The sequence below is a fragment of the Gambusia affinis genome, linkage group LG18 (assembly GCF_019740435.1).
Source record: "Gambusia affinis linkage group LG18, SWU_Gaff_1.0, whole genome shotgun sequence".
NCBI lineage: Eukaryota > Metazoa > Chordata > Actinopteri > Cyprinodontiformes > Poeciliidae > Gambusia > Gambusia affinis.
Window position 1 is genome coordinate 10,168,379 of NC_057885.1, and position 11,634 is coordinate 10,180,012.

At 39.1% G+C, this 11,634-nt stretch overlaps 2 protein-coding genes across 2 annotated transcripts; one reads left to right on the plus strand and one right to left on the minus strand.

Moving 5' to 3' along the window:
- The first annotated feature begins 376 nt into the window (after positions 1-376).
- rgp1 (GP1 homolog, RAB6A GEF complex partner 1) lies at positions 377-6,333 on the plus strand. The gene is given in 9 exon segments (XM_044097726.1): positions 377-573; positions 773-895; positions 1,877-2,010; positions 2,796-2,879; positions 3,517-3,666; positions 3,793-3,939; positions 4,540-4,685; positions 4,791-4,950; positions 5,464-6,333. Coding segments are annotated over 8 exon segments (1,197 nt in total). The 5' UTR covers positions 377-573; positions 773-779; the 3' UTR covers positions 5,724-6,333.
- A 141-nt stretch (positions 6,334-6,474) lies between these two features.
- On the minus strand, positions 6,475-9,183 carry msmp1 (microseminoprotein, prostate associated 1). The gene is given in 4 exon segments (XM_044097725.1): positions 6,475-6,679; positions 7,755-7,863; positions 7,950-8,066; positions 8,069-9,183. Coding segments are annotated over 4 exon segments (468 nt in total). The 5' UTR covers positions 8,106-9,183.
- Between the last annotated feature and the right edge of the window lie 2,451 nt (positions 9,184-11,634).

Sequence of the window (11,634 nt, forward strand, 5' to 3'; positions counted from 1 at the left end):
TCCAGTTTTATGTTTCTTATTGGCGCCCCTAACAGGTTTTACCCTGCATTTAGCTCCATCCCATAGTTTCACTTCTGTGTCCCTACTGCTGACAAATAGCATAGACATAATAATTATTGTGATCAATTATGTTACTTTACGTCTGTGACAACTGGTGCTTTCTAATGTTCGTCGTCCTACAAACGACGTGGGCGACACATATACTTTCCCTGTGAATATTTTTTTAATTTTAACTATTCAATTTAAAATATATGACACAGACAATATAATTGTTGTTTTAAATCAACCATTATTTTTAAGAAAATGACTTGTACTTTTGTACTTTTCTAAATATTAGCGAGGTTTTGTTTTTCCATGGTTTGTGATTTCGTGCGCAGGAGCGGAAGTGGACGACATCCATTTTTTTCCCCAGTTTTGTTTACTGTAGCTTCGGCGATAGCGAGGTGGGAGAGCTATGTTTAGTTTCTCCAAAGACACAGTTAAATTGTCTTAATGTGTCTAAAGAAGTACTTTTAGGCACTCTCTTGACTTGAAAACCTTAAAAGTCTTACTGCAAGATCGCTTGACGTCGAGGTATGTAAATACGACTTGCTGTATAATCAGCAAAGTCCAGCAAAAAAATTGAGACCGAAGAAGTTAACTTCTTCATACCGACTGGCTCGTGGAGAGAGTCACAGGCTCGTAAACAGTGTTATAGTTGACGTTCAGCTGTCTCTAGTTTTTCTTTTTAAGCGTTTGGAGATGTGTTGAGGTAGCGTTGGTTTTGTCTAAGGGCCCAGATGATCGAGGTGGTGGCCTCCATGGCCCGGGGCCCCGTGTTCTTGGCTGGGGAGCTCCTGGAGTGCCTCATAACCTTCACTAACCCGATATCTCACCTCTCCACCTCGGCCAGCAGGTACGATTTTTCTCTTGTGGGATTTTTCTTTCCTTCAAATTGTATGGCTTTATCGTATGAATGTGTTGTTTATCTTGAATTATAGTGTCTAGAAAATTGTCATCAGATAACCTGAGAGCAATCAGCTAAATAAAGCCAACATAATTTATTTACAGAGCAATTTACGGGCAGTTGAATGCATCTAAAAGTGCTTTGCAAAGTTTGGAAACAATTAACCCACAAAAAATGAGAGAAAAAAAACCCACATTAACTAAGATGTATATCATAAAAATTATTTAATGTGTCTTTTTTAATTGAAAGATTGCATAAAAATATAAACGGAGAAAAATAATTGCAGTTTTATTTGTAATGAGGTGAAAAATCAAAGACGGATTGAAGAAGGTAAAAATAAAGTTTACTATAAAATGTACGTTATCCATAAGATAAATAAATAGAACTAAAACCTAAAATGTCACTAATTCTAGGATTAAATCAAATACACGTTTAAAAAAAAAGGGTATGAAAAAGATACACAGTAATTAAAGCTTCAAGATCTAAGAACTAAACAAAACCCTAATAAATGCATGTCCACGTTTTTATTTTGCTTCTTGCATTATCAACACTATATTTGTCCTCAGTTCTTGAGGACGCCTGTACCAAAGATGGAGACTGTCATAACAAAAAGATTCCTCATTGTGAATTTTATTTTTTAACTTCAGGTGCAAACAATCTACTTTGTAAAAGCAAATCACGTAATAGTAGAAGCAGCACAGCTATAACAGGTTTATCTTGGGACACAGTGTGGAGGGAGGAAATCTCCAGACCTCACTGTTGCAGAACGGCAGCACATTTTTTCAAACTGCTTCTCTAATAAAACATTACTTGATAATTGTCACATATTTATACAGAGGGGTGCTAATAATTGTGCTAAAGAATGCTAATGCTGATCTCAGTCAGTCAGTCAGCCTGCCTCCGGTGTAACCATTGTCTCCTGCGTGGCAGCGAGATGTTGGCGTGGGCCAGCGCCCAGATCCACTGCCAGTTTCATGCCAGTGAGAACAGAGTGGCCCTGCCGGCCCACGGCAACAAGCAGGACGTCCAGGCCGACAGCGACACCGTGCTGATTCCAAGCAGAGGTGAGCCCCACCACATGGGAGAGAGGCCCAAGGTCCAGATTCATGTGTCCGATATCAGATCTGCAACATGTCAGGGCTGCCACCAGCGATTATTTTTGGTACTGATTACTCTATCAGTTTTTTTCCCCTGATGATTAATCAGGTAAAAAAAATAAAATAAAGGCACATTTTACAGATTTTTCATTTATGTATTTTTTTATGCAAGGTTAGAAATGCATTAAATTATTGCCGATAAACAAATTTAATTCTCTTTTTTTCATATAAGACAAAACTGTCATTATCCTGAAATGCAGTGAAAACTTTATTTAGTGTACGCTTGATCATTTGTTGTAAATAATGCGACTTCAGAAAACAACAAAATATATTTTTTTCTGCTTACAATGTGGGGCTGACCTGGTGATTATTTTTTGGGGGGATTTTCTTCTTTTTTGCAGAATTTGAACTTGGAGAAGCTAAAGCTATTCCATCTGGGTGGAACATAGTGACAAAGCTTTTTTAACTTAAATGTAAATGTCTGTAATTTTTGTACAGTTTTAACTAAATAATGCTGAGTCTGTATACAACGAATCGATTACTAAGTTAGTCGACGGTTACTTTGGTTATAAATTCATCACGATTAGCCTCATTAATCGTTTCAGCCCTACAGCGTATTTGTATTTTTTAAGTTCGGATACCTGTGAAAGGGAATTTGGCAAAAACTTATTAGTAATAAATAAATTGAAATATTAGGTCCAAAGATAAAGATTTAGAATGTGCCACCAAGTCTTCACCTTTATTTTTTGCAGGAGAACGAGGGCAGTGTGTGCTGGACACACCTCCCAAAATACTGTTCTGTGACCTGCGCCTTGACCCCGGAGAAAGTAAAACGTGTACGTATTTTTCACATGATTTCTGTGTGGATTTATTTTTTTTTTATCCTCGCTTCTTTTACATATCCGCGTATACCTGAGATGATTGCTATAGATGATTGCTATAGGTCGTCACCTATAGCAGTTTTCTTTTGTATGACTTAATCAGTCTCTGATAGTGCCAGAATGCTTTCTGTTGTTGCGTTGAGGTTTGTTGGTTGTTTCTTGTACAGCTTTATGAATTTCCCTGCTAAATGAAATTCAAATATTGGGTGTGGAAGGGTTTCATGTTTGAGCATAGAATATTTTGGCGCTGACTGTTACTGGCTGGTCTAAAATGTAAAAAAAAAAATCTGGTCAGTGAACACGTCACGCACAAGCACTGCAAGCTAGCTGTGCTAACAACAAATCAAAGATTCTTGTTAGTTTAAAATGTCAACTGTAATTATTTTGTCTCTTTTCCAGAGTATTAGTAAAACTCACTTGCGTCCCGTGACTCTGCCTGTGTTACTGTTCCTAAATCGTGATTGAAATTGGCTAAAATTTGTATTTGCCGCTAAGGTGGGCTGGATATCCTGATCTCTGCATCTGTATCACATTCACAAGAGTTTTATTTTGTTGGTTTGTATCTCTGCTTTCCACCACACTACCTTCTCAGACTCCTACAGCGAACTGGTTCCCGTAGACGGACCTCCTAGTTTTCGCGGTCAGGCAGTGAAGTACGTCTACAAGCTGACCATCGGCTGTCAGCGAGTCAACTCTCCCATCAAGTTGCTCCGAGTTCCTTTCAGAGTCCTGGTTCTGCAGGGTGAGAGAGTTTTGGATCACTTCCGGCTGCGTTTGCTTTTGTTTTGTCCGACCCTCCGTTCTTAGATTTGTGAGGAAATTCAGTGGAGAATGAAAACTGACAAAGTTTTTCTTATCTGGCCCACAGGAATGCCAGAGCCTCCGTTCCCTCACGATGAAGAAGTTTCTCCCTCCAACCCGTTTCTGGAGGAAGAGGAAGCGAGCCGGCGAGATGCGACAGCTTTGGAGAGAGCGCTGGACATGCTGATGGTCACCACCTCCAGACGATGCCCTCGTAAGTTGTTCATCAGTTTATCTGTCTTTGTTTGTGTGTGTTTTTTTTTATCTTTCTGTATTTCTTTTTCTTTTTCTTTGTTCTTTTATTGTTTTCTCTCTTACTTTCTTCTCTTCTTTTTGTTTGTTTTTGTTTCCTCCTTTCTCTCTTTCTTTCTTTTTCTGTTTCTTTTTTAATTTCTTTTATAACTTCTTTATTTTCCTTTTTCTTTTCTCTCTTTCTTTCTTTTTTTCTTTCTTTCTTTCTTTATTTATCTGTCTTTGTTTTTTTCTGTTCTTTTATTATTTAAATTTTTATTTATTTTATTTTTTTGTATTTTCTTTATTTAATTTTTTTTGTCTTTTGTTTTGTTGTCTTTTTTGCTTAAGGGTACTGAGAAACAGAACCATGAAGTGTCACTCTAAAGATGCATACATACATACATATATATATATATATATACATACATATATATATATATATATATAGTATTCGGTGAGCCTAAACATTAAGGAGGAGATCAGATCAAAACAAAGGCCATCAGCGTGACCTCTCATTTGGAGTCCTGCCTCCACACTCACAGCCACTTCTCTCTCTGGCTTCAGCACAGACATCGGTCAGACATGTTTAATATCACCAACACGCGAGGAAAAGTGGCAAAGTTCTGCATCTTTAAAACAAAAGCTATACTCATGAGGAATTTATTTAACATAAATGAAAGGTTATTAAAGTTGTATTTCTGTCCGAGGGAGACATTTGCCTGCAAGGTGATATGTAAAAACAATAATTGAGTGCACAAGTTTTAATATATTTTAGTTTTTTCTAGAAACACAGGTTCTAATTCACACATACATGCTTGATGTTATTCCTAGTATTCGGTGAGCCTGCAAAGCGAGGAGGAGATCCAGCAGCAGTACCAGCGGAATAGAAAACACAGGCCATTACATGTAAATACGGACTGACGGCCGCACCTGGAGTCCTGCCTCCACACCGCCTCCAGCCACTTCTCTCTGTTCTCTTCCAACGCCGCCGGTGCTTGTGTTCAGCACAGAAGAACATAGTATAAGCAGGGTCACGTTGTTTAATATGCTTTCAAAAATCCCTCTGAAAGTTTCAGACCATCAGAAATGTTCAAATGGATTTCAGTCGTCAAATTTTTAGAAGCCTCCATTTAAACAAAAGCTATACTCATGAGGAATTTATTTAATATAAATGAAAGGTTATTAAAGTTGTATTTCTGTCATAGAGGAAAGACTGTACCTTAAGTGATATGTAAAAACAATAATTGAGTGCACAAGTTTTAATATATTTTAGTTTTTTCTAGAAACACAGGTTCTAATTCACACATACATGCTTGATGTTATTCATATAACTTAAGATAATATTTAATTATCTGTTCTTTATGAAGGTTGCAAACACTCTACAGATTTATTGTAGTATTTATTGCAAATGTAGCAGTTATTATATTAGTAGGGCTTTTTTTTTTTTAACCTCTTTTGTTGTGAACAATTAATTTATCAAACATTTTACCGTAAAAGTTTTTAGACTCTTCACTGACATCTCCTTGCTCTCGCTCTTCAGTGACTCTGAGGTGGCGCCTGCACTTTGAATTCGTCACGGCCCGCGAGCCGATGGAACCGCCCACCGTCCTTCAGAACCAATCAGAGGTGACCGTCTGGGCGGGGGCGGAGCACGTCGACGTGGACACCTTCAGCTGGAACCTGCCGGTCAAAGTGCTGCCCACAAACCCAGCGCTGGCGTCCTACGTGTCCCAGTTCACTGGCACCAACAGCATCAACATCTGACCTCCAGAGACGCACAGTTTTTAAGACTGGTGTGTGTGTGTGTGTGTGTGTGTGTGTGTGTGTTTTCTTTGTACAGGTAACAAATATTTGCACAGAGTTGCATATTTCCAGAAGAAATAAGCATCCCGAGTTGGTGGATTCAAATTGTATTGAAGCAAACTGTATACGTCGCCTATTTTTTTTGGCTTTTTAAAATTTTTAGAAAAATGCAACCTTTTCTTTTTGGTGTTTATTTACTTCTGAGACTGATTTCTGCGTGAACAGCTTTTATTTTTATTATTTGAAGCCAGCATTACTCATACAAGATGCTTTTCTCTGTGCAAGCTCTTCTCTTTGAGCTGGTCTAAGAAGCACAAGGATATATTAACAGTTTAACCTCCAATTTTCTTTCTTTATTTTCCACAAGAGTGTCATCTCCAGGTTAAATGAGTTACAGCAGAAAACAGGTGAAGAGAAATGCATATAAAGTATGCATTCTTGTTTATATTTACATTACTACATTGTTTTGACAAAAGTTTTGTTTAGCAAAGAACATTAAATCAGTTAAACATGCAAACGTTTTACAGAATTTTTAAAGCATGGTTGATTATAGAAATAAAATAGATTCAAAAGAATGTAGAATATTTGCTTTAATACGAATACTGAGTAAAAAATGTCATACATGAACACAAAAGGCTACTTTTCCAAGACTCACGGACGGTGTTTAATATTTGTTCATTAAAACAAAACAAAAAAAGGCATTTTCTGATATTTAGGTGCAGGTTAGGCTGCTGTTGGTCTCTGTGCGGATCCCCCCGTCGAGCTGCAGCTGGAGCGATCCGTGGCTGGGGTCCCTGTCCGTTTCGCCCGGGGTGCACGGCAGGCGGGGGTCGGCTGTCTGGACCAGAAACGCTTTGCAGGTCACCGGCTCCACCCTCACCTCACACCAGGCAGGGAAATCCACCGGTCGATGCACCCTGCACGGCATGAGACACGGCCTTTGTGTACAGCTCCGGGTTCCTCACGCTGCGTGTTTTTAATGTGTGTGTTGTTCAAGAATAGCTATAAACCACTACTGTAGGCTCTAAATTCAGTAGATATCAACCTGCTTGTTAAAGCCTGGATTTGTTTGAAAAAAATCTAAAATGTTTCATATGAAGATCGATTATTTCATGCATTCTAAACATCTAAAGCTGAATTCTAGGTCAGCAGTGTTTTGTTTCTAAAATGAAAGATACGGCTCCCCACCCAGGGCACCATTACTAAGGAGTGGCAGCACAAGCACACAAAAAAAGCGTAATTTAAATGTTAGTTACTCCCGTGACGTCTAATTCTGCTCGTTTTCATTTTCCACTAATGGGGAGTGTTAGACAACGTAAGAAAAATACTGTGGCTTTGCTCTGCAGACGGGTAAATGAAGCAGTCTGACTCAGTTTATTATTTGTATATAAAAAAAAAGATCAATAATTAAAAAGTAAAAATTTAGACTGATCAAAGATGCAATTAATTATTGTTCCTTTAGCAAAGATTTCTAAATTCATTAATTCTTTATTGTATTTGTAAAACACTAAACCACAAATACCTTTTCAGCATGAGGACAAAACACAATGCTCCACATAAATATGCATATATATTATGATTTTTGTAAATTCAAATTGCATATTAAACAACAATCTAATAGAAATCATCGAGGCAATGTGAAAGAACAATTTTTTTATACTTTTGATTACTTTTTATTATAAAAGAAAATATTTACACTCTTCAAACTAATTGTCATCCCTACTGATCAGAAGTTTGCTCTTTGGATCATTTATTTTATGGTGATGACACGAGAAGGCCTCTTTACCATCACCCTAATCTTCAGGTTCATAGGTTCTCTGTCAGAGTTGAGTCTCTGTGCCGCTCCGTCGCATCAACATTAAACAGAAACGTGTTGGTGTGAGGAAAATATTCCTGTGACGTTTGTCTGCCAGGGGTCTGAGTGCCTCCGCTGTTACATGCAGGCTGTGTGCATCTGGACACCGAGCGATTCTGGGTGTTTGTGTTACTCACGTCTCGCAGCAACCGACTCCAACGGGGTGCAAACAGGTGCACTGCATGCAGGCGTTATCCATCCAGGTCTCCCCCAGGGCGTAGCGCCTCCCCTCGAACTCACACAGAGCTGGGACGACGCATGGAAAACCACAGTTCAGATTGTTTTTAAAAAACAAAGAAAAGCATTCGTTTAGATGAAATAGGATTTCTCACCTCTGGAGTTGAAGTGGCACTCAAGAGGCGCTGTGGAGCCACCGCCAGCCCAGAGCAGAAGAAACCCTGCGGCTGCCACCGTCCAGTTAACCACGGCGAGCTCCATCTTCATCTTCTCCCGATTCCTCGTCTCCTTATGTTCCCTCGCTTATACATCCGGAGGCTTTAAGTCCGTGCCGTGGAGGTGTGGTCGCCATGTGGCCCGTGGCCCTGGCTGTGGAAAGTGGCGCCATCCATCAGGAATGAGGAGGTCTTGTTGTTTGGAGTGGAGTTGGGGGGGTGCAGGGGGGAAGGCGGGTGGACAGAAGTGAATCCGGTATCTTTTCATGGGTTTGGCACCGCAGAGATGCTCTCGCTGTGCTTCAGCGGGCATGAAAGTCAGAAAGTGATAGAAACAATGACACATCCATGTGGTGACTAAGCAATGGAGGGGCAGAGGAGAGGTGAGCTGGAGGACAATGAGAGAGAGGCCCAAGGAGGAGGAGATGCAGAGGGATTGGATGTATTTACCGTTACTCATCACCGGCAAACCCCTTTTCTAGTTTCGAACTGATCAGAAAGCCGCAGCTATTTCAAACCGTCTAAATGTTGGGCTATAGTCAGAAAACGCATGCGAGGCAAAACAATGTCATGGCCAGTCAATGCTAAAGGTCTTTAAACTGAGACTCCAGCAGATCTCTGGATGTGATCCCTACTTTTTTTAAACATGTCCCCGAAACCTTAAAGTCTTCTTACAATCTAGGTTCTAGATTGTAAGAAGACTTTTAAGGTTTTCTTACAATCCATTTAGAATAATTTTATTATTCTAGATTCTAGAATAAGAAAATTAGAAGTTCTGTTGGAATTTAAAATTGCTCAAATTTTGTTGAAGGCATCAAATAAGCTGCTACCTGAGCACATACAGAGCATGTTTTAGAAAGAGAAGGGAAGATATAACTTACTCCGACTTAAGGATTTCTAGTGTACGCACAACAGGAAAGAGCTTTTGTAGTTCAATTCATGATGTAAGAAATTATGGAGCAAGTTAAATGAGTTAAAATAAAGTCAACATTTAATACAATTTAAAACGAAATATAAGGAGGACATTTTCACAAGATATATGGGTGAGAGAGAGGGCTGCACAGTGGTGCAGTAGGTAGCACTGTTGCCTTGTCCTGGGTTCGATTCCAGGCCCGGGGTCTTTCTGCGTGGAGTTTGCATGTTCTTCCTGTGCATGGATGGGTTCTCTCCGGGTTCTCCGGCTTCCTCCCACAGTCCAAAAACATGACTGTCTGGTTAATTGGGCTCTCTAAATTCTCCCTAGGTGTGTGAATGGTTGTGTGTCATGTCTGTTTTTGTGTTGCCCTGCGACAGACTGGCGACCTGTCCAGGGTGAACCCCGCCTCTCGCCCAGAACGTTAGCTGGAGCAGCTAACGCCAGGTTAGGGACAAGACCCCACTAGGGACAAGAGTGCACAGAAAATGGATGGATGGGTGAGAGATAGCACTAATGTGTATGTAAATTGAGGCCAACGCATATGAGTGTGTGGGTATGGATGCATATCGGACATAGGTAAGCATATGTAATCCTAAACCTAGAATAAATGGAAAATTAATTATCTTATGTCCTTTTTTTATTTACTAATGAGGGTCCATCTGATAATATGGTATGAGTTTATGGGGTGAAAGTTCATAGGTTTCCTATTCCTTCCTACTCCTTTTCAAGCATTATGATACAGAAATATGTGTCTTTTGCATTCCTTGTTCATGTGTGATATCTTATACTGCTATTATGTTCAAAATAAATAAATGAATAAACCATTTTGAACCACTTATCTGCATGGTTTCCCAATAGAACATTGTCTGAACCATAACAACTAGACCACGAGCTTGTCTTCTTCCTACTGGGTATTTTTGACTCTTTCCCTTATTATCAACAAGGACACTTACAGCTTCAAATAGAGATTTACAAACAAACATGAATTTAATCTTCTATTGTGTTTTTAATAATTTGACCAATGGAAACTGAAATAATGAAAGTTATTTCTTTATAAGGTACATCCATGCAATGGTTCCTACTCACCTGAAGCGACATTGTCAGAAGAGCTGTGTATTATCTGCGTTGCTATAGTAACCTATCTTGTTATTTCACAGCAACTATGTAAAACAAAGTGCAACATCAAAATATTTGATTAGGATGTTTCAGACGCACTGTAAAAATTTTGAATCAAAATTGGATGTACATTTATGGTTTACCACAAATATAAATATGTGCATTTCTAGGATTAAGCTATTAATATTTTGACTCAGTATCAAAACAAAAACGTTTGTCAACAGATCTACATAAACTTGGTACCGACTTTGTTTTTCACAGAAAACAAGTCGAGATGTCAGCAGTCAGCATGTTGTCATCTGACCTGATTTTACGGTGATGTGAAAAATGATTCGTTCATCCACTCAAACTTGTTTACCATCTGTGGACAGAGTTCAAGATCAGAGGAAAAATCCACCCAGATCTTTCACAAGCGGCCCCGGGGCCTCGTAACCTTCCGTCTTCTCTGACACCTCCAACATTTCTGGACGGTGTTGATGGGTCCCTCCGATTATAGCCACGGGAATGTTTTCATCCGCTTGATCTCTTTGACTCAAAGTTCCCCCTTCCATTATGTACAAGTCTTATGGACCAGCCGGAGCTCTTTTTTATTTTTATTTCATCCAATAAAGCTGAAGAAGAATTTACACTCCTCATGTTCAAACTTGGGTGGTACTAGGCTCTTTGGAGATTGCGGGTCACTTCAAACGTGTCGACTCAGAGCTCACACCCTGAATCGCCCAGTGTGCTGCGGTCTGCGATGAGAAGGGCGGATGTTTCAAAACTGAAGATGAGGATTTTCCTGTCCTGTCTTCACACTTCATGGACATGCACTTCATTGGAGACAATCGCATTTTAACTGGTTGGGAAACTTTGAAAGTGCCCGTGGCTTTCGTCATGACATAATCTTTGGAATGAAAACTAGTTGCACTGACTGAACTTCTTCCTGAAAAACTAGAAAAAAAACATTTTGGTAATCGTCTTTATTTAATGTTTGCATATCCTCTATACGGCAGAAAATTTTATGCCATAAATAAATAGCATCAGATGCATAGATTTGTATGCTTTTCTTGATTTTTTTGCATTTTCTCCCCCCATTTTTGCCCAATAAAAGATAAATCAATACATCAAAGTCCAGGAAGTATCTATTAATAATATTTTTTATTTCCAACCTTTGCTGCAGTTTTTCCACTCTGTCCTTTTCATTCGGGTGGATTTCAATGATAACTGTTGGATGAGAAAATTTTGAATCATTATTCTTTACAGGCAGCAATCTTTTAGCTCCTTTTGGCACATTTCTTTTTTTTATTTTTTATAAAAAGGCTTCTCTTTGTGATATTGTTTGATAAAATTTGCTTAATTAACGTCCACAACAATGTTGACATGTGTTTGTTGACATAAGTGCCAGGGTGGCATGCGGGTCAGTCCTAGAAACCAAAACTGCTGCTCCTGGACAATATTAAGCTTAGAAATTTATTGAGCACCGCCTGACAAATACATTACAATAATTACAATTTATATCTTGAATATTTATTAGCGAGGAAATTTAATGACTGGACTTCGAGCCCTGGAAGCACTACATCGGGGTATCATGCTCCATGCCTAAGGTTCTGG